The sequence below is a fragment of the Cupressus sempervirens genome, chromosome 11 (genome assembly GCF_028749045.1).
Source record: "Cupressus sempervirens isolate cs-2001-9-10 chromosome 11, ASM2874904v1, whole genome shotgun sequence".
NCBI lineage: Eukaryota > Viridiplantae > Streptophyta > Pinopsida > Cupressales > Cupressaceae > Cupressus > Cupressus sempervirens.
This window is the reverse complement of record NC_143128.1, coordinates 637,863,469-637,886,525: the sequence shown is the minus strand read 5'-3', so window position 1 is coordinate 637,886,525 and position 23,057 is coordinate 637,863,469. Positions and strand designations below refer to the sequence as shown.

The following is a 23,057-nucleotide window of genomic DNA, read 5'->3' as shown; positions in this document are numbered from 1 at the left end:
GGGTAAACAAATTCTTAACGCATTAACTTACTATAATGTAACACAGAACATGATACGTTATTCATATAAGTAGTATGCAAACAACGATTACAATGATGATGATGATTCAATAGTCCATTCGAACGATGTACATGTACTTTCCCGAAGGGGTGACTCAACTGTCATGCGCCCTTTCGAATACCAATTCTACCTGTTGGTTATGATACTTTTTACTGACAATAGTTGTAATGAATTTTCCATAGCCTCTATTAAATCGTTGCAAGGGAACTCAATGTAGTGACTGTATGTATTTGTTGCCAGTGTTTTTTCATAGGAATTTTGCAATTGTTTCAAACATCCTTCTTAGCAGGTGTACATGTGGCAACTGTATAACTGCTGCAAATGATTTTCTTTCAATGGTTGTTGAATTGTTGTGGATGAAGGCATCATAGAAGAAGCCTTGTTGCTGCATTTTGGGGATGATTCGTCATCCCTTAGAAATTACACTTGCACCATCATACTCGATCCTTGGTTTCCTTGGACATGCTGGTTTCTTTGGTCATCTTGTTTTCTGCATCATTTGTTCTTGTGTTCTTTGTGTTTTTCTTGGACTTCAATTTCGTTTGTGTTTTCTTTTATTCCCTGTTTGTGCTTTACCCATTCTCCGTTGTTTGCCTTGGCCGTGGTCTGGCTGCCCCTAGACATATTAATTTCAAGTGTGATATTTAATGGAAGAGAATGTTTTTGATTAAGTAAAACATGTTTTGAAGGGGCCCTGAAAACCTGTACAAAAAGCTAAAGATTTAAACCATTAAGCCCACAGAGACAAAACAAAACATAACTGGCTAGTAGTGAAACAAAAAGCCAACCAACAAAAGACAATAGTCGAAAGACAACACATAATAGAAAACAAAAAACACAAAGACCAGAGACCACACAACACAGAGAAAGGCCAGTTAGGCCATGTTCTTAAGAAGCTTCGCCGCTTGCAACTCAAGCTGGTACATATCTTCAACGACCTTTTTGATTTTCGTGATCTCTTTAGTGGTTGCAGAAGCTTGCTTCCTAGCGCTGGACTTAGTCCTCTTACCCGGGCCACCCTGACTATCTCTAGAGTCCTAATCATCCACAATTTTCACAATTGCTGATGAGGATCTTTATATGTTCATTGGAAGCCTTGGTATTCTATAGTTTGATCAACAATGTTTCTTAATGTATTGTCCAAGCTAGAATACCTATTATCCAGCTCTAGAACCTTTGCTTCCAGCCTATAAAAAGTAGCCTTGTCCATAAGAGAGCTCGTGTTCACCCCGTCCCCATCGACATCATCAACACTCTTCTCAATGTTGACCTTGTCTTCCAGGTTGTTCATCCTGTCTTTCATATTGATGACCTTATGGAAAAGCCACTAAATAGACGTGAAATTGTCCAGGGGGTTGTTTTTGGCATCATTGAAGACATCCACGTTCGGCTCGTTGCTAGAATCGCTCAATATCAACATAGAAGGGTCAATGAGTTCCCTAAGCTCCACCTCTCCACCCTCATCGCTTCTAACTTCCATCTCAATCTTTTCCCTGGTAATGCCCAAGTACACAGAGTCAATGTTAAAGTATTTCCAAACAACCCTCCTCTCCTTAGTAGGAGTATCCATGATAGGGCATCTAATAGTAATATTAGGCAAAGGATCCTGATCAAACAAATCAGGGGAGTCAATAGCCTTTTTTTTACCGTCTTTGTCACTCATCTTCATACCAGCCTCAAAAGACTCTCTAACAAGCTCCTGCTAAATCTTAACTAGGGTGTCCGAGCCATGATTCTTCTAGTTTGTACTCATGGTCTTTATAGCAATTTTGCTCTATTTCTCGTTGCCTCTGGACGAAGAGCCCTTGTTGTTGTTGTTGTTATCGTTGTTCAAGTCGTCAATGTCCATTTCCATATCGTCATCTTCTTCATTATACTTCTCCGAGGAAATGACCATTCTATTCATCCTCTTTTTTGAGGTAGAGCCTTTAAATTCTTTCTTCACCTTCTTTATGGGACTTTTGGGCCCCTTCCCTTTCCTCATGTAGGTCGAAATCTTCAAGTGCATATCTTCACTATCCTTAGTTTTCGATCAATCCTGTTGAGGATCAAACTCCTCTGACTCGGCCTCCAGATCCCCTTCCTCGTCAATGGACTTTCCCACAGAATGGGCCACAATATGCTTATAAATTAAGAGCATTAAACCCTCATCCTAAGGGGGGTTAGTCACACCTTTTTCCCTAAGATCATGAATGCTGGCATTCACAGAAGTGTATAGATAGAATAGGATGGAAATCTTGATGGGATTTGCCTCAAATGGTTCAAAATCACAAAGCGGTGGGTGCAAACTAGAGAGAACCTACCATCAAGAGTAATATAATACACAATAGCCCATAACACAAATCTCTAGTGCTGTTTTATACATTTGGGGTGGTAGTAGGTTTTACCTCCTTTGATTAGGGTGACACATTCCTCCTCCTCCTTAGGAAACTCCTCCACAACAACATCCAAGACTTTCCTGTCTCTGTATTTTTTTTTCCCCAACAATTGGAATACTAGTCACCTAGGAAATGAGGTCTCTAGTGATAGTAAAGGTATGCTTCGAAAATTTCTAGTGTTCCCTCAATCCAACCCTTAAGAAACAACTTGGTAACCTCAGGTTTAGCACCCTGCAATCTCTCTATGGAAGGAGTTAAACCCTCATTCTCTAGATTTTTTCAAACTTTGGTCCTCTTCCACCATTTGTTGTAGTTAGGTAGATCTCTTCTCCTTTGCTGACACCCATATCGTTAACACACCACAGAGCAATCACCAAGAACTAGAGGTAACACTTGCAAAGAAAAATCTAGGTAAGAAAAAAATACCCACAATATGTACAGGATAAAGGCCACATACTTGTGAAATCTGTCCTTACAATTCTCCTGACTCGTCGTAATCATAAATTCATCCCTCCAAAGTACCATCGTCATCAATTAAAATAGTCCCTACGTTTCCATGTATCAAATCATAATCAATGCACGACATGACCTCCATAGGAAGTCCCACGTCCTATTGCCACTTTCTTCCCTGATTAAGTCTCATAGCCATGTTGCCAATGAAATCAACAACCATTTTTGATTCACACTAGATATGAGAAATGAAATAACTTTCTAAGGTTATTAGGATATCCAAATTCTCTTCAAATAATGTTGTCAATGGTCCATGAAGGTTTGGACTTCCCTTTTAGACAATCTATTATATTGTTTGAATCACCCTCCAACCATAGTTTAGGAACTCCCATGTCTTTAGCCAATCTAGTGGCTTGGAGGGCCACCATTGCCTCCGCATAATGGTTAGTCTGTTTTCCCAAGGGAAATGCCACAACAGCAAGACAATAGAAGAGAATGTTAACCCCAACAACAATGGGTTTTCAAATGCTATGCAAGGCAGCAACTTGGAGGTGGTTATATCTGTGGAAAATAACCAAAGGAAATCAACTTACAAATCTATCCTTTCGGTTGAGGAGAGTAGAACCGTCTGTCTGTTTTCCATAGAGAGTAATGGACGAATCTTGTCATTCGGTTGAATGAGACCATATGGACTATTGGGGTATAGTGGAGATGGAGATAGAAATGGAAGCATTGCCAACAATTGTAGACACTAGACGGTAAGAGAATGCTAAGCTTCCTATGTTGAAAGTCCTTTCTCTTACTCCCAATGATGTTGAAGGCTATTAAGGATGAGCATAATAGATTGAAGAATGTTGCAGTTTTTTTTGTTTGCATGGACCCAAATGCTTTACCCTCTAGGAAATTCTTTGATGGAGAAATCCATCTAATCTCGGAGATGTGTCATCAAAGAATTTCCTAGATAGTAAAGCATTTGTTTCCATACAAATGATAAATCTGCAGGCCTATTACTATTAGATGGATTGCTAGCTGAATTCTAGAAGTCTGATATGAAATGGATTGCCATGGAGCTCTTTGATCTATGCAATGACGCTTTTGATGAAGGATCATTCGGAAATCACATTAACAAATAGGTGATGAAATTGATTGCCAAAGATGGTGATAAGAAACAAGTTATAAATTGGAGGCCTATTATTTTGCTAAAAATCTCCTACACAATCATTGCTAAACTAATGACAAATAGGACTTTGAGATTCCTAGGGAAGATTATCTTGGTTACACACAAACCAGTTTCATTTAGGGGAGGTATATTCTTGAGAAACTCATTAGAAGTTGGGAGGCTATGCATTGGGCTAAGGAAGATGGGCGACTCACGTTTATGATCCTTTTGGACTAGAAAAGGCTTATGACATAATAGAATGGCCATTTGTAACTAAAATGTTAAAGGCATTTGGCTTTCCACCATACTTCTGTAAATGCATTGAGATTCTCGTTAAGGACTCATCCACTGTTATTGATGTTAATGGAATTTTTTTTGAACCTATTTAGTTGCGGAGGTCAATTTGCTAGGGTTGCCCCATTGCACCCTCATTGTTCATTCTAGCAATAGATGCATTATTCTATATATTGACATGTACTGACCTAGGGTTCCTAGTCAGAGGTATTAAACTTCCTAATAATGAGGAGTTAGTGCATGCTCAGTTTGCTAATGCTATTGCTTTATTTATTGGACTTGATGAGGGAAACCTTTCTAATACGGTGACTAGACTTCAATTCTTTTGTAAGGTATCTAGTGCAATGGTGGCTACTCAGAGGTCAATCGTGATTAGATGGGCTGATTCTCCGCTGAGATGGTTGGCCTTTGAAGGATGGTGTTGGGCTGGTCCCAATAAAATCAACAGATACTTGGGGACTCCTTTTGCACTTAGCCCCTCTGTTAAAGACATGCGAGAATGGGTCTTTGCTAAGGTTGAAAAAACACATCTAAAATGCCAAACATATTTACTTTCTTTGGCTGGTAGGAGATAAGTTGTTCAAAAGGTTCGTTCTTCTCATGCAATATCCTTCACATCTATCTAGCTTTTCTCTCACTATGAAGTAAATAGACTAGAAAGTATCCTTAGAGGTTTCTTGTGGTTTGATGGATAGGGAAGTCATAAGAGTACAGTGTCTCTTGGGACTGGTGTTGTGTTCCTGAACACATGGGTGGTCTTGGATTGAGGGACTTGAAAGATCATGTAATGTCCCCTTCTCCGTGCTAGGCCGTACTGGCGCCTTGTTGGTCTATCTTTCCATCCGGATAGGCTAACGACAGTAATCTTGAGGATGCCAACCATTCACAGGAATTTATTTGGTTTTGTTGGGGAAATATTTAAGTTGAGGAGCTTTTCTATAGTTAAGTCACTTTATTTTATAAAGTGGATTTATAAAGTTACTTTATGACTTAAAATCATTTTATAATGTAACTTAAGTGACTAAAAGACGAAAATAGCTTTTATCCCACATCGCCTAGTTGTTGTTACTTCCCCTCATATCGATGTTATAAAAGCAATGAGCTTCCTTGGGATTGACACCATGAAAATATATCAACAAATTGAAGATGAATTTGATTGCTTAAATGTGACTGATTTTCTTAAGGACGAAACCCCATAAGAAGGATTGGGGAGATTGCACGTAGCCCTAGTATCTCTTCTAAGATTGCCCAATTTTGGGTACGAATTGGCAAAATAACACATTGATTTAGTGAAGCCTTCTTTTAGAAGTAATTTGGTTAATAATGGAGTCAATCGTAAGTTCTTTGATATTTGCTGGATTAATCGTTGGTCAGTCTACTATACGTCTGTGGTTATTGAAACATACGGCATCAATAATAGTAGATGTTAGCACCAATATAACTCACAGAACCCCACCCGTGGAGCTCTGATTAGTATTGGCAAGAAGATTGTGGTAGTGTGCAGTCATTTTTGTACGCAATACAGTAGATGTGCAGGGTTGCGGGCAAGTCAATATTAGTCGGAGACAGTAACATCCATTCCCTCTAGTCATGTCATCACTGATAGGTTTCACGATAGAGTAGCTCCAACAGTTCGATCACCAAGGTAACCAGAGGTGAGAACGACATCTGGTTAGCAGAGTTGCCGAGTTCAAGTTCACTGCAAGCATCTCACTCGGTCGGGTATGAGTCTGTTGTAGGGGACTAGGAAGATCGTAGGGCCAGATGTCAACTCCAAGATATTAAGGAGGTCACTGGCCATGCACACCAACTCTTAGGATCGATTCCAACAGTAGACACATGGGCAATAGTGGCATCGGTGTGGTTTGCTTTAGAAGGCATATTCACTAAAGAGTAGGCCCGACTTGTTTAACCCTTTTTTCATCAATTTTTTATTGCAATTGAGCATTGGTGGAAATTGCATATTCCTTGGGCTGATGCGTTCTAGCATTTTCGAAAATTGAATGGCTGGCGGAATTTGTCCATTCTTTGGGCTCGACTTGATGACCTGATCGGTATTTGTCCCTGAGATGGGTTCATGTATATGTTGAGACGGAATTGCTATACTCTTGGGCTCGAACACCTTGGACTTGGTGGAAAATGTCTCTCTTGGGCTTGAAGGCTAACCTTGTGTAGAGATTGTCTTATGCTTAGGCTCACACACCTTAAAAAATACCAAGATGGAAAGTTTCCAGCCATGGGGCTCTATGTGAGTGGCAGAGATTGCACTTGAGTTGGGTGCCATGCATGAAGTTGGAGGTCAGAAATTGTAATCCTATTGGGCTCATGTCACGACTTGAGCAGTATTTGTCAAACCCTTGGGCTTGACTTGATCACATAAAGCTGACTAAGTATACAATCAACTCTGATCCTCACCCAAATCTCATGCACAACATACCCCTTGCTTGACCATTCCCTATCCCAATTTTCGTTTTTGCTTTGACATGTGGGATTGATAAATTTTTTGACATCCTTTATGGCGATTGTATCAAGTTGGGAAACCACTTATTCTCTCTTCATTATGGTTGAGCACGTCTAAGGATTTGAAATCTGACGTTCCAACTCAAAACTCTTGCCTTACTAAAGACTTACTTTGCCCAAGACTTGGATCTTTGAAACTAGCAAGACTCCTTAAACCTTCGAAATGTTGCCAATCTACTCTAAACTAGCACCTACTAACAGCCAAAGTGAAAAGAGGGTGCCCCCATCTGCAATGAGGCTGGTGCGGAAAATTCACAACACTATGATTTTTAGGTCACAAATATGTATATATTTACGATTTTGTGTTTATTGAAAAGGCATACCTTGAATGATTTTTCTTACTGGCATCCTGAATCTACTTACCAATACCTGTACCTGATTCCGATCTTGATTCCGATTCAGTAACCTAGGAAAAATGACACAAAGTTGGAAAAAAAACACCAAATCCTGAATTGAAATTTAACATAGCAAAGTATATTCTCATCAAATGACACTGTTCTCAGAACCTTTGATCAACATCCTTATTTCCTGTGTCAACAATTGGAATCACTGTTGGTTGTAGATTTTCAAAAGTCATATTTTTCACAACCCAATTAGGAATACTTCAGTTCCAACCTTAGAAACAACAGGCAAAACAAGACTAAAACATCAGCAGCAGCATCTGAAATTACCGGTGCTGAAGCTAAATACACAGTCTCTCTTTTTTGATAGCTGAACAAACCAAGTTCAAAAAATGGCAGTGGAAACTTAATTAGGAGCATACAGTATTTCAGGTGTTTAAGGGTGGAACACAAGAGCAAAACCTATTATGGTATCACTCAATTGTGAAGTCTATTCTTGGGGGTTATATCAGGCAAGGTTAACACATTGGAAAACAAAACCGCAAACTAATTTGCCTGACTAACTAAATTTGTATGTTCTTTTATGGAATCTCGATTCAGTTCAAATGTTATGAAATAAGGTTCTATAATGTATATCATGAATATTTTATGATATGAATTATTGAAATTTATTATATGTAAAATTTCCCTATTTGTTTAATTGACATCCCTATTGATCCCCTCAAAGATGTCTTCCTAGAAAAGATATCTCAGAAACTCACCCTCTCATCCCCTGCCATTGCTGTCCTGGAAACTTGTTGGAGTACGGTATTAATATTACTGTTGAGTATGCATCATATACTAGTAAACTTCTGTTATGGAATGAGACTACCTGCAGTAGGTCCAAAATTGTGGATGTCTTAAAATACCAAACAAGAGTCTGCATAAGCATTCAGTTTGTCTTCTTGATGCTTGATGCTTGTCTTCTGTTCAAAGGGTTACAAACATATACAAGAAACATGTATGCATATTTGCTGAGCGGACATTTACTTGCATGTCTGTAAATGGGAGCACCAGTACAATAAAATGCAATGCTTGCCTAAGCTCCTCTTGTTTTTCTGTTTCTTTCTTTGTGGTAAGCATAGTTCTAATGAAATTCTAATTTTATTTTGCAGTGCTCTCACATAACCCTATTCGTGATTTGGGAAAGTCATTGGCAAAGATATCATCAATCTCAAAAGTAAGCAGTCTCTGATGGTTTTCTATAGTAGGTTGTTGTTTAATGTTACAGTCACATAAGAATTTTTAGATGACAACTATACTGGGTAAATGAGAAGGGAGCTATTTGATTTTAAAACTTATATTCTTTCTTTCCAGTTATCCCTGTCATATTGTCGATTGCAAACAATTGGAACATCATTAAAGTGCTGTGTGGATTTGAAAGAGCTCCGTCTCTCTCATAATCAGCTAATGGTAAGCATCAAGCATCTGTTGAATTGCATATTATGCTTTTGATTAGAATTATTTGTGAGAATGTTTCCACATTTTTGATCATTTTAAGTGGGTTTGCTGTTCTTGTATCTGAATGTTACTCTTCACGATGCCTTTTTTTTACCATTATAATTCTCTTAGGTTTGTCATCTCGCCACTTAGTTTTGGCAAAGTAGGTCAGCAATTGAGATTAATTCTTCAGTTGTAGCCTATTATTTGTTCATTTTGACAAGTACAACTTAAATAACAATTACCAATGCTATTGTGCTTCTATGGTTTATTCAATAAAGGGTGCTTGAAACAAGTTTTAAATCCTTAAAAATCTTCAAAGTTCTTGGCTGTTTTACTTTGTGGATAAGAAACAGACAAAATGAAATTCTATTTATAGATCCCTTCTATAATGTGTATGATCTCATTGATTGTATGATCATGTCCATCATCAATGTGAGTGCTTGCCCTAGAAATCTGATTTTCTTATTGATATATGGAGAAGAGTGTCGTACTCAATTGAAGACAAAGCTCATCTGCCTCCTCTTTACCGTCTGTATGTTTGATAGCCATATCCCTGTCTTTTAATAACTTCAAACATTCTGATTTCATTCTTTCCAATGCCCTCTTAAGAGTGTAAAGGTATGCACTATTGATTCCATTTGTTATTCCCTTCTTCTCAACACTATTAACGTCCCACAAGGTTTCTTCATTTTTTTATGGGTGTTATCAAAATGCACTAAGGCTGCAATGATCATATCATTGGATAATTTCAGCTAATTCTCCTAATTATATGCCCCAAAATCAGCAACTAGAAATAGAATTTCTGATTGGTCCCTCAAATCGGCCCCTATAGTAGCTTCATCTTGCTCTAGCTCTTAGATTCTAGATTGGGCATCCCTTTTAGCTGCATCATTTTCAGAAATGTGCTCCATCTCAAAATGCATCAACTCATCAACTATGACATCATGGTTTTCAAATGGTTCATTCTCATGGAGAGACCCATTTTGGACATATCTTGTAGATGGACATTCTCATGAAAAGGCTTGTCAATAAGCACTTCCAATTCACCAAATAAGATGATAGTATAATCCGTACCATCACCCATAGTGTTTTCCATCTCATGGTCTTCATCATGTTGTAGCTAGATAAACGAGTCCTCAACTTCCTCAGCGGTGATCTGCACTTCTTGAGCTGACTCTTCTTCCTTGTTATCCTCACAAGTATGACCAAGTGACCAAATATGCCTGTGTAAAACATCTGTTCTTCCCTCAGTTTGTTCTTGCTTGTTTCCTGGGATCCAACAACCTGTAATTCCCTTATATTTAGTTCTTCTTTAGCCCGCTTCTCAATTTTTGGCTCACATTTTTCAACACCTTGTTGACCAACTTACAAGCAGTTTTTGAAGCATCTTGTTCTTGCCTTGAAATTGGTAACAACGTATGCATAAGAGGCTGAAAATGAGTCTCACTCTCATTTATGGTCATAACTATAATAGTCTCCACGACTGCAAAAATATCTACATGGCGTCTTTCCCCAATTGTGCCCAAGAAATGCTGAAACATGGTACGTATTAAATCATACAATCTCATATCAAGCAGGACATTGCACGTTCTGATTCTGCAAATGACTTGAATATGGTTGCCCTTGTTGAGAAATGACAACTGTTGATGTCCCCAAGATTTTGAAAACTGTCAATGATTAGCTTTACGTACCTCCTTCATTGTGTCTTCTTCGTAAGGTTCTTGAGTTGCCAAAATTCTTGTAACCTCCATTAAACAAGAAGTAGCCAACAACCTTATCTCGTTATCTAAGTGCTTCAACCACTTGTAAGGTTTCAATGCAGTCACTATAGGAATTAAAGCAATCTACAAAATATCGGGAGGGGTGGGGAGGGGGGGGCGGGGAAGTGATTGCTCCACTGAAGTACAAATAAAAAAAGGATGCCTGTCACGCTCACCTAAACAGCCTTGAGGAAACCTAGTCACAGGCAAATACACTAAGAATAAAACGTAAAGTGAAAAAAATAAATGAAGAAGCCAACCTGAAGTAAAATGGCAACAATTTACATAAGGGCCAAACCAATAAATAGCAATTAATTAGGAATAACAAACAAAACTCTATGAATAATCCCATCCCTTGCTAGTTGAAAAGATGTAACTCAATCCTTTGAAAGATATAAAGGGAAGATATTTCTATTGAGAAGGAGGAAGGGGGAGGCAGAAAAGGAATTAGACTCAGGTCTTATTATCAGCAGGAAATAATTAAAATATAGCAGACATCTGATTTATTAACATCAGTCCAACATTAGAAAGTTGAGATAGCATGGAATGGGAATGGAATAAGTATTTTGAGCTGGAATAAGATCTGATTCTGATTATTGCATGAAACATATCAGAATTTTTTAATACATAATATCAGCATTAACCAAGGCAGAGCATCAATAAAATGTCAATAATTCCATAGCAGCGATCACGATCAGATCTGTTTTTAGATTAGATCAGTTTAAATTGCAACATCAGTCTGACCATATATATAAACCTTAAATAATTCTATATTCTACAAGTATATTGTTTCATAGTGATATCAAGCCAAATTTAGTCACTACTCTATTGAGATTAAATCTTGTTATCATGGAAAAATATATGAGAAGTAGAAAACTCCATTTCATTTTGTCTGTTTCTTATTCTACAAGATCCAAACAATTTGTGAAGTTTGGATTAAACATCATGCAAAACATGAACAAGATAGAGTATATCAGATGACAGATGAGAGAGAAAGCTCTGTCTTGCCATTGATTCCACATAAAGGCAGTCCATCACTTTGGCATCAACCTACTAAATTCAAGACCCTTGGTATCATGCAAGGTAGATTGTGATTACCATTTTGATTCTTTAGTGGTACAGGAACACGACAAAGTTCGCGTGCCAAAATGAGCCACATGAGAAAATCACAGCAGACATAATGGGAGAATTCTTGAATTGCTTTTGCAAGGGGGTTCTATTTTTGTAGAATAAATTGCCAAGGAGTGAAAATATCGGACAATGAAATTACATCAGACCTTTGACACACTTGATGATAACAAAATATGAGAATTAGGTGTAACAATATAATTTCTATCTTTAACTAAATAAGTAGGAAACAATCCATAGCGAAATTGGGTTGAAACCCTCCTAAACACTAATATTCTGTTTAGTGTCTAATATTCTGATGATGGATTGTGGATTGATCCGAAATATTAATTCAACAACTAATACATAATCTAATCCAAAAATTAAAAAGTAAATCAAACTATATATTGTAAAATCTGATATCATTAATTACATGAAAAAACTTCAAAGATTGATAAGCTGATACAAAGAAGCCACAAGCTGTTGGAAACCAAACCGTTTTATGATGATTAACTCCCTGGCACAGCGGCTACATGATGACATAAAAGGCCAATTAACTGAGAATGCACAGTTAAAACACGGTCCATCCTGAGCTGGATACAATTTGCTCCGGTTTTTTTGTAAATGGTAAATATATAACTCTAGAATTCATATATAACAAGTTTATGCTATACAAATGGGCATGTCTGATCCTACCCAAGTTTGATTCACACCCTGCTTAATAGACAGCTAAATTTAATGGAATACAGATCTTATATATCAATTTGAACTTCACTAAGTACTGTTACTCAAATAGAGAACCCAATTCAGATGAACACTTGGAGATAAGATAAGATAATGATATTAATATCCAACAAAAGACCAAGAAAGGTCTATGGGACTGGAAGATTACAAAAATGAGGCTGACAGCAGCAGGACACACAAAGGTGTCCAAAAATAAATACAAACAACAAGAAAAGCAAACAAAGAGACAGAGAGAAGGCCGAACACACAAAGGTGTCCAAAAATAAATACAAACAACAAGAAAAGCAAACAAAGAGACAGAGAGAAGACCGAGAGAGAGACTAGGAGTCCTTTCCAGGCGAAAAGAAATCAGTCACAGAATGATATGCTTGCCGATGTCTGGAAAAGACATGTGTGGAAAGAGCCAAAATCTAGCATCAAGGGCTTCTATATCTCATACAAGTATTATAGTAAAACTGCATATCCCAAAAAGGAAAACCATACATTTTAATTTCCATATCCCCATATTTAGTAGCACTCTAAATCTCTTATAACAAAAAATCCTTGAATTGAACCCAATAAAAATCTATGCTTTCAAATCTGAGAAAGAATAATGACTGTTATAACTCTGAAATTGAGAGCCATTAAGAAACAACTAAAAAGATTCGGGCACTCCTAAAAATAATTATTCTACCATTGTTTCTGCTTAAGAGCCTTGATATCCAATCGATAATTAGGAAACTTGGGGATAGCCTGACTAGGACCCATGTATTAGGCAAACCAAATGTTTGTTCAAGTTCCAGTAAACAGAATGGTTCTGCTCCAGAGCTCCCTGGAGTAATATCTGTGGTTCCTAACAGTCTGCAAAAGTTGCAGACTACTCATTCATGGGCTTTCTTGGGCCTAGAAAATGCCAATCAGCAAACCCTTCCCCAGTCGCTCTGGAACAAAACATGCTTTGGACAAGATGTCATTATTGCTAACTTGGATTCAAGTAGAAGCTCCTTAGAAGCCTTATTATTAGACTATATATATACAGGGGACTATTTCATAATCATAATGCAATATAGCTAATCTTCCTTAGCCTTCTGTCAGCTGTGTGGTCTGAATCTGCAAGCTTCAGTGACAAGGATAAAAAATACGCAACAAACATTGTATGCAGATCTGAAAGTATTCACGGGCAACCTCAAAGGTTAAAAATAGAGGAAAATTCCTAGTTTTAAATACAGAGGAAATGCCATGTCAAGAAGATTCCTAGCCCATGGCTTGTATCAAAATGAAACCCCTGTTGAAAAAATTCATAAAGCCTCAAGAAGTCATTCATAAAGGGCTTGCAAGCTTTTTTGAAAATGGAAGAACATTCTCTCATAGGATGAGAAGTTCGTAGACCAAGAGAAGAAAAACCTCAGAATCAAATGGAAATCAGTAGCAGCCACTGTAGAAACAAAACAAATAAGCAGACTGGAAAAGCAGTGAATTCCTGGGAGCAAATTGACTTGTGATGTCCGCGTGAAACTGCAACCTGGGCACAGGTGAGAAGGGCACTAAAGCAGATTGCCCTGTGATGTCTGCGGCAGCAAAAAATGTCGTATGCCAAAAACCTGATAATGCTTCCTGCAAAACCCATGGGATTAGGCAGACTTATGAAATATTAAAAGGGGAATGGGAATTGGAATTGCCTATTCTAATACCACTTATTTTGGTGGAATTGCAATTTCTGATTTTGAAACCAAAATGGGATTATGAATTCCAATTCCCAATTCGGATTTAGCTCACCCAAACTGAGAATTAATTTTTTAGGAATTTGTTGATTCCTATTACTGTTCAATTCCAGCAAACAAATGAGCCCTTAATGTGTTGTTTATCATACCCAACAAAAATACAATGAGAAGATTTAGCATCTAAATTTTTCTGTTTTTGTTTAGGTTTATGAACATAAGCTATAGAACAAAGAATTCTTAAGATTGAGCTTCCTATTGGACCCGGCCTCTTCGGGAGTAATGTCCTTGAGTGCTTTAGTAAGAGTCCTATATGTAGCACATGCCATAGCTTCAACTCAAAACTTATAACCTTAGTTACTCAGGTTCGCCATATTGGCCCAAGAGCCTTGCCTGGGTTTGAACCTATTCAAAATTTGGGTCCGGTTTGACCTAGGTTTGACCAGGGTTTGTATTTCCTTGGGCTGGTTCGAACCCACAGCCCACAATTCGAACCTGAGCGAATTTGGGCTGCCCAGATCACACCCGTCATGAATTTGGGACGGATTTCCACTGTTGGGTAACTTTCAAGTCACTTTTTATAACAGATTTAATATTTTTTGAGGTCCGGTTGCCCTAAAAAGTGAATTTAAGTAGGTTATTTTGGCGTCTAACATCATTTGTGGTGTGCAAATAGGTGATTGAGCAAAAGAAGTTTGTGCAAGGTGGAGTTGGAAGACTGGATTGTTAGCTATATTTAAGTGTTTGTGTCTAATTGCTGCATCTTTGCAAGCTTACAATGTCAGGAAGAGGTAAGTTCTTGTTCTATTTTGCTTTTGTTTCAATGTTTCATAAATATTAAAGGCTAGAGTTTTATTCTCAATAATAATATCAATATGTCAATATGTACACAATTTCTTATCATAGGAAAATTAGCTTCAAAGGGATCTACATCTTCCTCAGTAGGCAATGCCAATATTCCATAAAGAAAAGAACCCCCATTTGATTCTCCTTTGTGGAAGTATGTGGATATTCTAGAACCTCTTCCAGGAGGTGGTGGCTTCCGTTGGAAATGTTGGGGTTGTGATGTAGAAAGAAATAGTTCATATTATCGTGTGGTGGATCATTTGTGTGGATACCTTGGTAGAGGAGTGAAGAAGTGTCCAGGAAAAAAAAAATGCATCTGTGTCAAACTCAGTAGTATTAAAATATATTGAAGAGCATGAGCGAGCTGAAAAGAGAGAGAGAAACCTAGACAAAATGCCATTGATGGTAATAAGAGTAAGAAACAAACAAAATGAATGAAATCCACCCCAGATGTTGTGATAGAAAATCACCCCTTCTATACTACCTCAACTGCCCTTGATTCTCAAAATGAAGTACCCATTCGACACAAAAGAAAGGGACCACTTGAAACTGCATTTCAAAATCAGAGTAGGGAAATTGCCGACATTGATGCAGCAAGATGCTTGTATGGAAATGGGCTATCTTTTAATCTTGTTCGCTCTCCATATTTCAAGCAGATGTTGAGAAGTGCTAATAAAGCACCTGCCAAGTATTCAAGTCCCAGTTTTGAGAGAGTACAAACCACCTTGTTGGATGATGAGGTCAAGTTGATTGATGAGCAATTGAAGCCCATCAAGGATTCGTGGATTGAGACAGGAGTAACAATTGTTTCGGATGGGTGGAAAGATGCTAGAAATTGTCCATTGATCAATGTTTTGGTGGTGTCCCCTAAAGGGGCAATGTTTTTGAAAGTATTGGATTGTGAGGGGCATGTAAAAGATGGGCCATTCATTGCTAATATTCTAATTGAGGCCATTGAACAAGTGGGTGCAAGAAATGTTAAATATGTTAGCCATGTGAGAAATTGAAATTAAATATTTGTCTATAGATTTATTATATGTGTATATACTTTATTACAGCATTATATAAATTGTTCATTAATTATATATATATATATATATATATATATATATATATATATATATATATATATATATATACACACACACATAATATTATATATATGTACTACCAAACAAGTTGAACAATTATCAAACACTTTGTAATAAATATAAAAACACATTATAATGATCTCCTTGTTCGATACCTTGCGTCAGTGGTGAATGTTTTTAATCAGACTGTTGTCAGTCTGTCAGCCCGCTTCATTGCCAGTCCTTATGTCATTCTAAACCGATGGGACATTTTAATGGACGCATCTTAATCTTCTATATCGCTTCATATTACATATATTTGAATTCGATGGGATAGACCAATCAATCACCAAGGCAATCGAGTTCCATTCCCATTGCATTTCAAGTATAATCATTATCTTTTCAATACATTGGTAAATAAGAAATTAACACATAATAATTCTTATATTAATTACTTGATCAATTCAATTATATTAATATCAAGATATTATATTGTGATTGTATTTACCTTAAGAATATAAAGTCTTTTAATATCATTACATATATATAGAAATTGAGATTTACACCAAACAGAAGATATATAAAACTTTACATGGTATCAGAGCCAACTTGGTAGAGAAATCTCAAATTTCATTTAAATGAAAAAAGGGAAAGACATAATGACAAACAATGTCAGAGTTGAAGATAGACTTGAAGGTGCATCAAACTTTTTCTCTTGGAAAACTTGTATTATTACGATTCTTCAAGAACTGGAACTAGAAACATTCATTGAAAAAGATATTCCAATACCTCAAAATGAATCAGAAGGACTTCCCTGGAAAAGATGGAACAATAAAGCAAAGAAAATTATTGTTGATTCATGAAAGGATCACATTCTTCCTTCCATATCAGATATCAAAAGTGCATATGAATTATTTAACACCATAAAAAATACATTTGAGATAAATAACTCAAGTAGATGGATCACCTTAAAAACTCAACTACTGAATACTAAAATGGAAAAAGGAGATTTTGTTCAATCTTATTTCGAGAAAATTTCTAAAACCAAGAAACACTTATCATCTATTGGACACAAAATAGAAGATCAAGAGCTCTCATTAATAGCTCTTAGAGGTCTACCAATGTCTTGGGATATTTTTATCCAAGTGGTAAGTAGACCTTCAATTCCTACCTTTGATCAGCTAAAAAATGAATGCATATCAGAAGAGTCAAGGTTAATCTCTAGAGGAATCACTTCAAATCAAGAAGGTGAAAATCAAGTTGTTCACATTGTCTCAAATAAGCGAAAGAGAAAATTCAATAATAAGAAAAAGAATTTGAGAAATAATGATTACTCCAAAGTTAAGTGTTACAAGGGTGTGAGAAGATTGGACACACCTTCAAAAACTGTCCATAGAGAAAAAATACTAGCCTCCCTAGCTGAAACAGAGGAAGATGAAGATCAACTATACTATTCTGCACTTTCAAGTGAAGTAAATTCAAATAAGGAAGCTTGGATTATAGGCAGCGGTGCATCTTGTCACATCTCTGGATTCAGAGATATATTTGATACATTCGGAACTCATATTACTGAAGGGGTCACAATTGGAGACAACTCCACCTATCCAGTCAAAGGCATTGGGACTTGTTCTATCAAATTAAAAAATGGAGCTTCACTTAATCTCAAGGATGTCTTATTTGTACCAGGTATAAAGAGAAATCTCATTTCAATCTCAAGTCTAACTAATGATGGCAAGTCAACTTCAACAAAGACAAAGTACTATATTGGCCTAATAACTCAAATCTAAAAAGCGCTATTATCATAGGATCCAGATTTGGAACATTATTTAGATTAAGCAATATTCAAAAGCAAGCCCTTAGTTATGAAACATCAAATATTAATGAATTATGGCATAGACGACTTGGGCATATTGGGTTCAACTCTCTTCCAAATTTAGAAAAAATCACTTTTAGAACCCCTAAACTAGACTCATCCCATATAGGAACTTGCAAAGGATGTGCTGTAGGGAAAATTATAAAAAGACCATTTCCCTCTAGTGGACACGAGTCAAAATCAGTTTTGGAACTAGTCCACTCAGACCTATGTGGACCCATGCCCACACCTTCTATAGGGGGATTCCTTTATTATATATCCTTTATTGATGACTTCTCTAGGAAGACTTGGATCTATTTTTTGAAAGTCAAAGAATCGAATGAAGTTCTATTAAAATTCAAAACCTTCAAAGCCTTAGTAGAAAATCAGACCGGTAAGAAGATTAAAACATTAAGATATGACAATGGAGGTGAATATACATCTGAAATCTTCAAAAGTTTTTGCAATTCTGTTGGGATTAAGAGGGAGCATACAGTACCTTATAATCCTCAAAAAAATGGAGTCGCAGAAAGAAAAAATAGAACCATCATTGAGGCCACAGAAGCCATGTTACATGATTAAAATATGCACGCTTCATTTTGGGTAGAAGCCTCTAAGACTACTGTATACATTCAAAACAAATGTCCACATTCAATTCTAAAAAATACTACACCAGAAGAAGTTTTCTCAGGGACTAAACCGGATTTAAGTCATCTTAGAATATTTAGATGTCCAGTCTACATACACATACCCAAAGAAAAAAGGACTAAACTTGAACCTTTTGGAAAGAGGTATATTTATAGGATACAGTGAAGATTCCAAGGGTTATAGAATTTATATTCCCGAACAAAGATTAGTTGAAATAAGTAGAGATGTAATTTTTGAAGAACACTTTGCTTTAAAACTTTCAACCGGCATAGAAGATGAACTAAACTCAGAAGATGAAGGATCTAGACAAACTAAGACTCTGAGGGAGAACACATCTGAAGGAAGAGAATTAGATATAGCTAATTAGGAAATTAGCAATGGGAAGAAAAGAACATTATGGGCAAGGAAGATGATTGAAGAAAACAATGTAGAACCAGATGAGATCTCAAAAGAAAGCAAGAGAACTCGAAATCAATCATGTTACATTGCTTTGATATCTAAGCTAAATAAAATTGAACCATCAACAACTGAAGAAGCTCTAAATTCATTAGAGTGGAAAGATGCCATGGTGGAAGAATATAATTCCATACTTTAAAACGATGTCTTGGATATTGTACCTAGACCTAAAGACAAATCAGTTGTATCTTCAAAATGGTTATATAAAATCAAATATGCCGCAGATGGAAGTATTGAAAAACACAAAGCTAGATTTGTTGCTCGAGGGTTCTCTTAGAAAGCTGGCATTGACTATGAAGAAACTTTTGCTCCGGTGGTCCGTTACACTTCTGTAAGAACAATCATTGCAATTGCAGCATCCAAAGGATGGAAGATTCATCAAATGGATGTAAAAACTGCATTCCTAAATGGGATCATTAGTGAAGAAGTCTACATAGAGCAACTTGAAGGGTTCACTGTGAAAGATAAAAAGTTGTATGTATGTAAACTCAAGAAAGCACTCTATGGTCTAAAACAAGCTCTTCGAGCTTGGTATGAAAGGATATACAACTATCTATCCAAACTTGGATACTCAAAAAATGAAGCCGACTCAAACATATACTTCAAAACCTCAAAAGATGAGATGTTAATACTTGTTCTATATGTTGATGACTTATTAATCACAGGAGATGATAAATTGACTGAAAAATGCAAACAAGACCTGATAGCTGAATTTGAGATGAAAGATCTAGGATTACTACACTACTTCTTGGGACTAGAAGTTAATCAGAAAAAGGACTACATTTTCTTACATCAAGGAAAGTATACTCAAGATATTCTGATTAGATTTGGAATGATGGATAGTAAGCCCTTATCCACTCCAATGGAAACAAACTTGCACAAGCTAAAAGAAGAAGCCATAAACTCCGAGGACATCGATCCTACTCACTTCAAACAAATTATTGGATCTCTTGTGTATCTTGTAAATACCATACCTGACATATGCTATGTACCAATGTCTCGAGTCATTTCATGTGCAAACCAAAGAAGATTCACTTAATGACTGCCAAACACATCTTGAGATACTTATGGGGAACTATTGGTTTTGGTTTAAAGTATAAAAATGTTGAGATAAATCTTGAAAGATATATTGATTCAGATTGGGTAGGTTGCTAGTCAAATCTTAAAAGTACTACAGGTTGTTGCTTCAGTCTTGGGTCAACAATGATATCTTGGTTCAGCAGAATACAACCAGTTGTTGCCCTAAGTTCTACTGAAGCTGAGTATGTAGCTACCTCGATGGGAGCACGTGAAATAGTTTGGCTAAGGGAACTCCTATTTGGATCTTTTGGAAAACCTTTAAATCCTATAGTGATTTATTGTGATAATCAGAGTTGTATCAAACTTTTTGCAAATCTAGTTTTCCACAATCGATCAAAGCATATCGAGACTCCTTATCACTATATAAGAGATATGGTTGGTAGGTACATTATTAAATTAAGTTATATTAGTACAAATGAGAAAAATGCTGATATTTTTACCAAGCCTCTTGCGAAGTTGAAAATTGTGTACTTCAGAGGTAAACTTGGTATGACATTGTTGTAAATGCATTTATTAAACTATCATATTCATGAATCTAAAATTTTTATTGCAAGCTTGTGTTGTGAAAGGTGACGACCTTTCTTGTGTTTTGATTCTATTATCAAGTGACGACTTTATTTATAGTTGATCTGTCTTCAAACAGTTTCTGTTTGAAGTTTGGATTATCCTTGTTCTTTGGGCCGGATCTTGCCGGACACATCGATAACCTTCATGGTTCTTCGGGCCAGATTTTGCCGGACACCATGAAAATCCATTGTGTTTTGATTCTTGGGTTAAACCTTATCAAACACTATGATGATAACACCTTATTGTGTGAAGTTGTTTATTTTCTTTCAATTTCCTTCTTGCTAAAGGAGTGTTAAATATGTTAGCCATGTGAGAAATTGAAATCAAATATTTATGTCTATAGATTTATTATGTGTATATACTTTATTACAACATTATATAAATTGCTCATTAATTATATATATCATATCCATATATACATATATATAATATTATATATACATTTATTATCATACACACACACACATATATAAATATATATACACTACGAAACAAGTTGAATAGTTATCAAACACTTTGTAATAAATATAAAAACACATTATAATGAACTCCTTGTTCGATACCTTGCATCAGCGGTGAATGTTTTTAATCAGATTATTGTCAGTCTGTCAGCTTGCTTCACTCCGAGTCCTCATGTCGTTCTAAACCGATGGGACATTTTAAGGGACGCATCTTAATCTTCTATACCGCTTCATATTACATATATCTGAATGCGATGGGATTGACCAATCAATCACCAAGGCAATTGAGTTCTATTCCCATCACATTTCAAGTATAATCATTATCTTTTCAATACATTAGTAAATAAGAAATTAACACATATAATACTTCTTATATTAATTACTTGATCAATTCAATTATATTAATATCAAGATAGTATATTGTGATTGTATTTACCTTAAGAATATAAAGTCTTTTAATATCATTACATATATATAGAAATTAGATTTACACCAAATAAAAGATATATAAAACTTTACAAGAAATGTTGTCCAAGTCATAGTGGACAACGCAAAGAATTGTAGAGTTGCTGGTTTGTTGGTTGAAGAGAGATACTGCTATATTTTTTGGACACCTTGTGCAGTTCATTCATTCAATCTTATGCTACAAAAGATTGGGAAGAGTATTCAGTGGATCAAGGAGATGTATGCAGAAGCTGAGGACATCCAAATGTGCATCACAAACCACCACATGACTTGAGGGATATTTAGAATGTTCTCACGTTTGGAGTTGCTGAAGGTAAGTAAACTCGAACTCAAGTTAGTTAATTAAAAAAAAAATAGTATCTTACAATTTTTGATTTTTTGATTGTGTAATGATGTATATTCTTTTTTCAAGTATGTATCTAACAATTTGTATTGTTTTTGCTCTATTTTATGTTAAAAGTTGTTGAGACACATTTTGCATCAAATGTAATCGTCCTGAGACGACTTATGCAAGTGAAAGAGGCACTTACCAATATGGTAACCAACAACAATTGGGCTATATGGCGACAAAGCAATATTGAGAGGGCAACCACAATAAGGAAGTGGATATTGGATGGAAATTGGTGGGAACATGTGGAATATCTCATTAATCTCACTGCACCCATTATGATCATGCTTAGGTACGTAAACATGGATAGGCCTTGCCTTGGAGAGATCTATGATGGCATAGACTCAATGCTTGAGAAGACCAAGCAAATTGTAAATGAAAAGGAACAAGATCCTCGAAAGACTACCTTCAATTGCGAGCAATTGTTATAGAAAGATGGAACAAAATGACCACTCCTCTATATTTTCTTGCCTATGCATTAACACCCAAATACTATAGCACCCAATATATTGATCTACTGGGAAGGCTACCACCCTATAGAGACATAGAAGTGTCTGATGGATACAAGACAACATTTAAAAGACTCTTTCCTGATGATGAAGTGTGAGATTTGATTACGGATGAGTTTATATAGTTTGTGGAAGCAAAAAACTTAAGTAATGATGCTCTTCGTCATCAGTTTAGGAAGGATGCTCATAGTTGGTGGTACCTCCATGGCCAAAGATTTCAAAGGTTGCAGCCCCTTGCAATCAAAGTGATATCACAAGTACATTTAATTAAAAAAAATTGTTAGAAATTCTAAGATTCAAGTTACATAATTTAAAATTTATTTTAATTGTTTACATTTCATGTCTTCATGGATTGCTAGTTCATCCACTTCAGAGAGAAATTGGAGCACATATTCTTTCATCCATTCAGTGAAGCGCAATAGGTTGCAATCAAAAAGAGTGGAAAACTTGGTGTATGTGCATTACGACTTGTGTCTCCTCTCGCACAAGACTAAAGAATACAAAGGAGAGACAAAGAGGTAGGATGTAAATGCAGAGTTGGCGGACTTGGATATTTCTGCTTTTCGGCTTACAATTGAAGACTTTGAAGATTTTGATGCCCATACTACTGTTGTTGGTGCTGATCCCATTGGCCTTGGCTCTATTGCTGAGTCAACTAATGCGGAAGGACTACGAGAAGAAGAAGAAGATGAAGATGAATTTAAAATTTTTATACATTATGAT

The 23,057-nt window shown here is 36.3% G+C and overlaps 1 protein-coding gene across 1 annotated transcript in view; it reads left to right on the top strand.

Moving 5' to 3' along the window:
- Positions 1 to 23,057, top strand: part of LOC149531381 (Leucine-rich repeat (LRR) family protein) — a 121,712-nt gene that overhangs the window by 74,610 nt on the left and 24,045 nt on the right. Inside the window, exons 6-7 of the mRNA XM_089810223.1 lie at positions 8,357 to 8,421; positions 8,559 to 8,654. Coding sequence (XP_089666349.1) covers positions 8,357 to 8,421; positions 8,559 to 8,654 — 161 coding nt within the window. The remainder of the gene's footprint in view (positions 1 to 8,356; positions 8,422 to 8,558; positions 8,655 to 23,057) is intronic.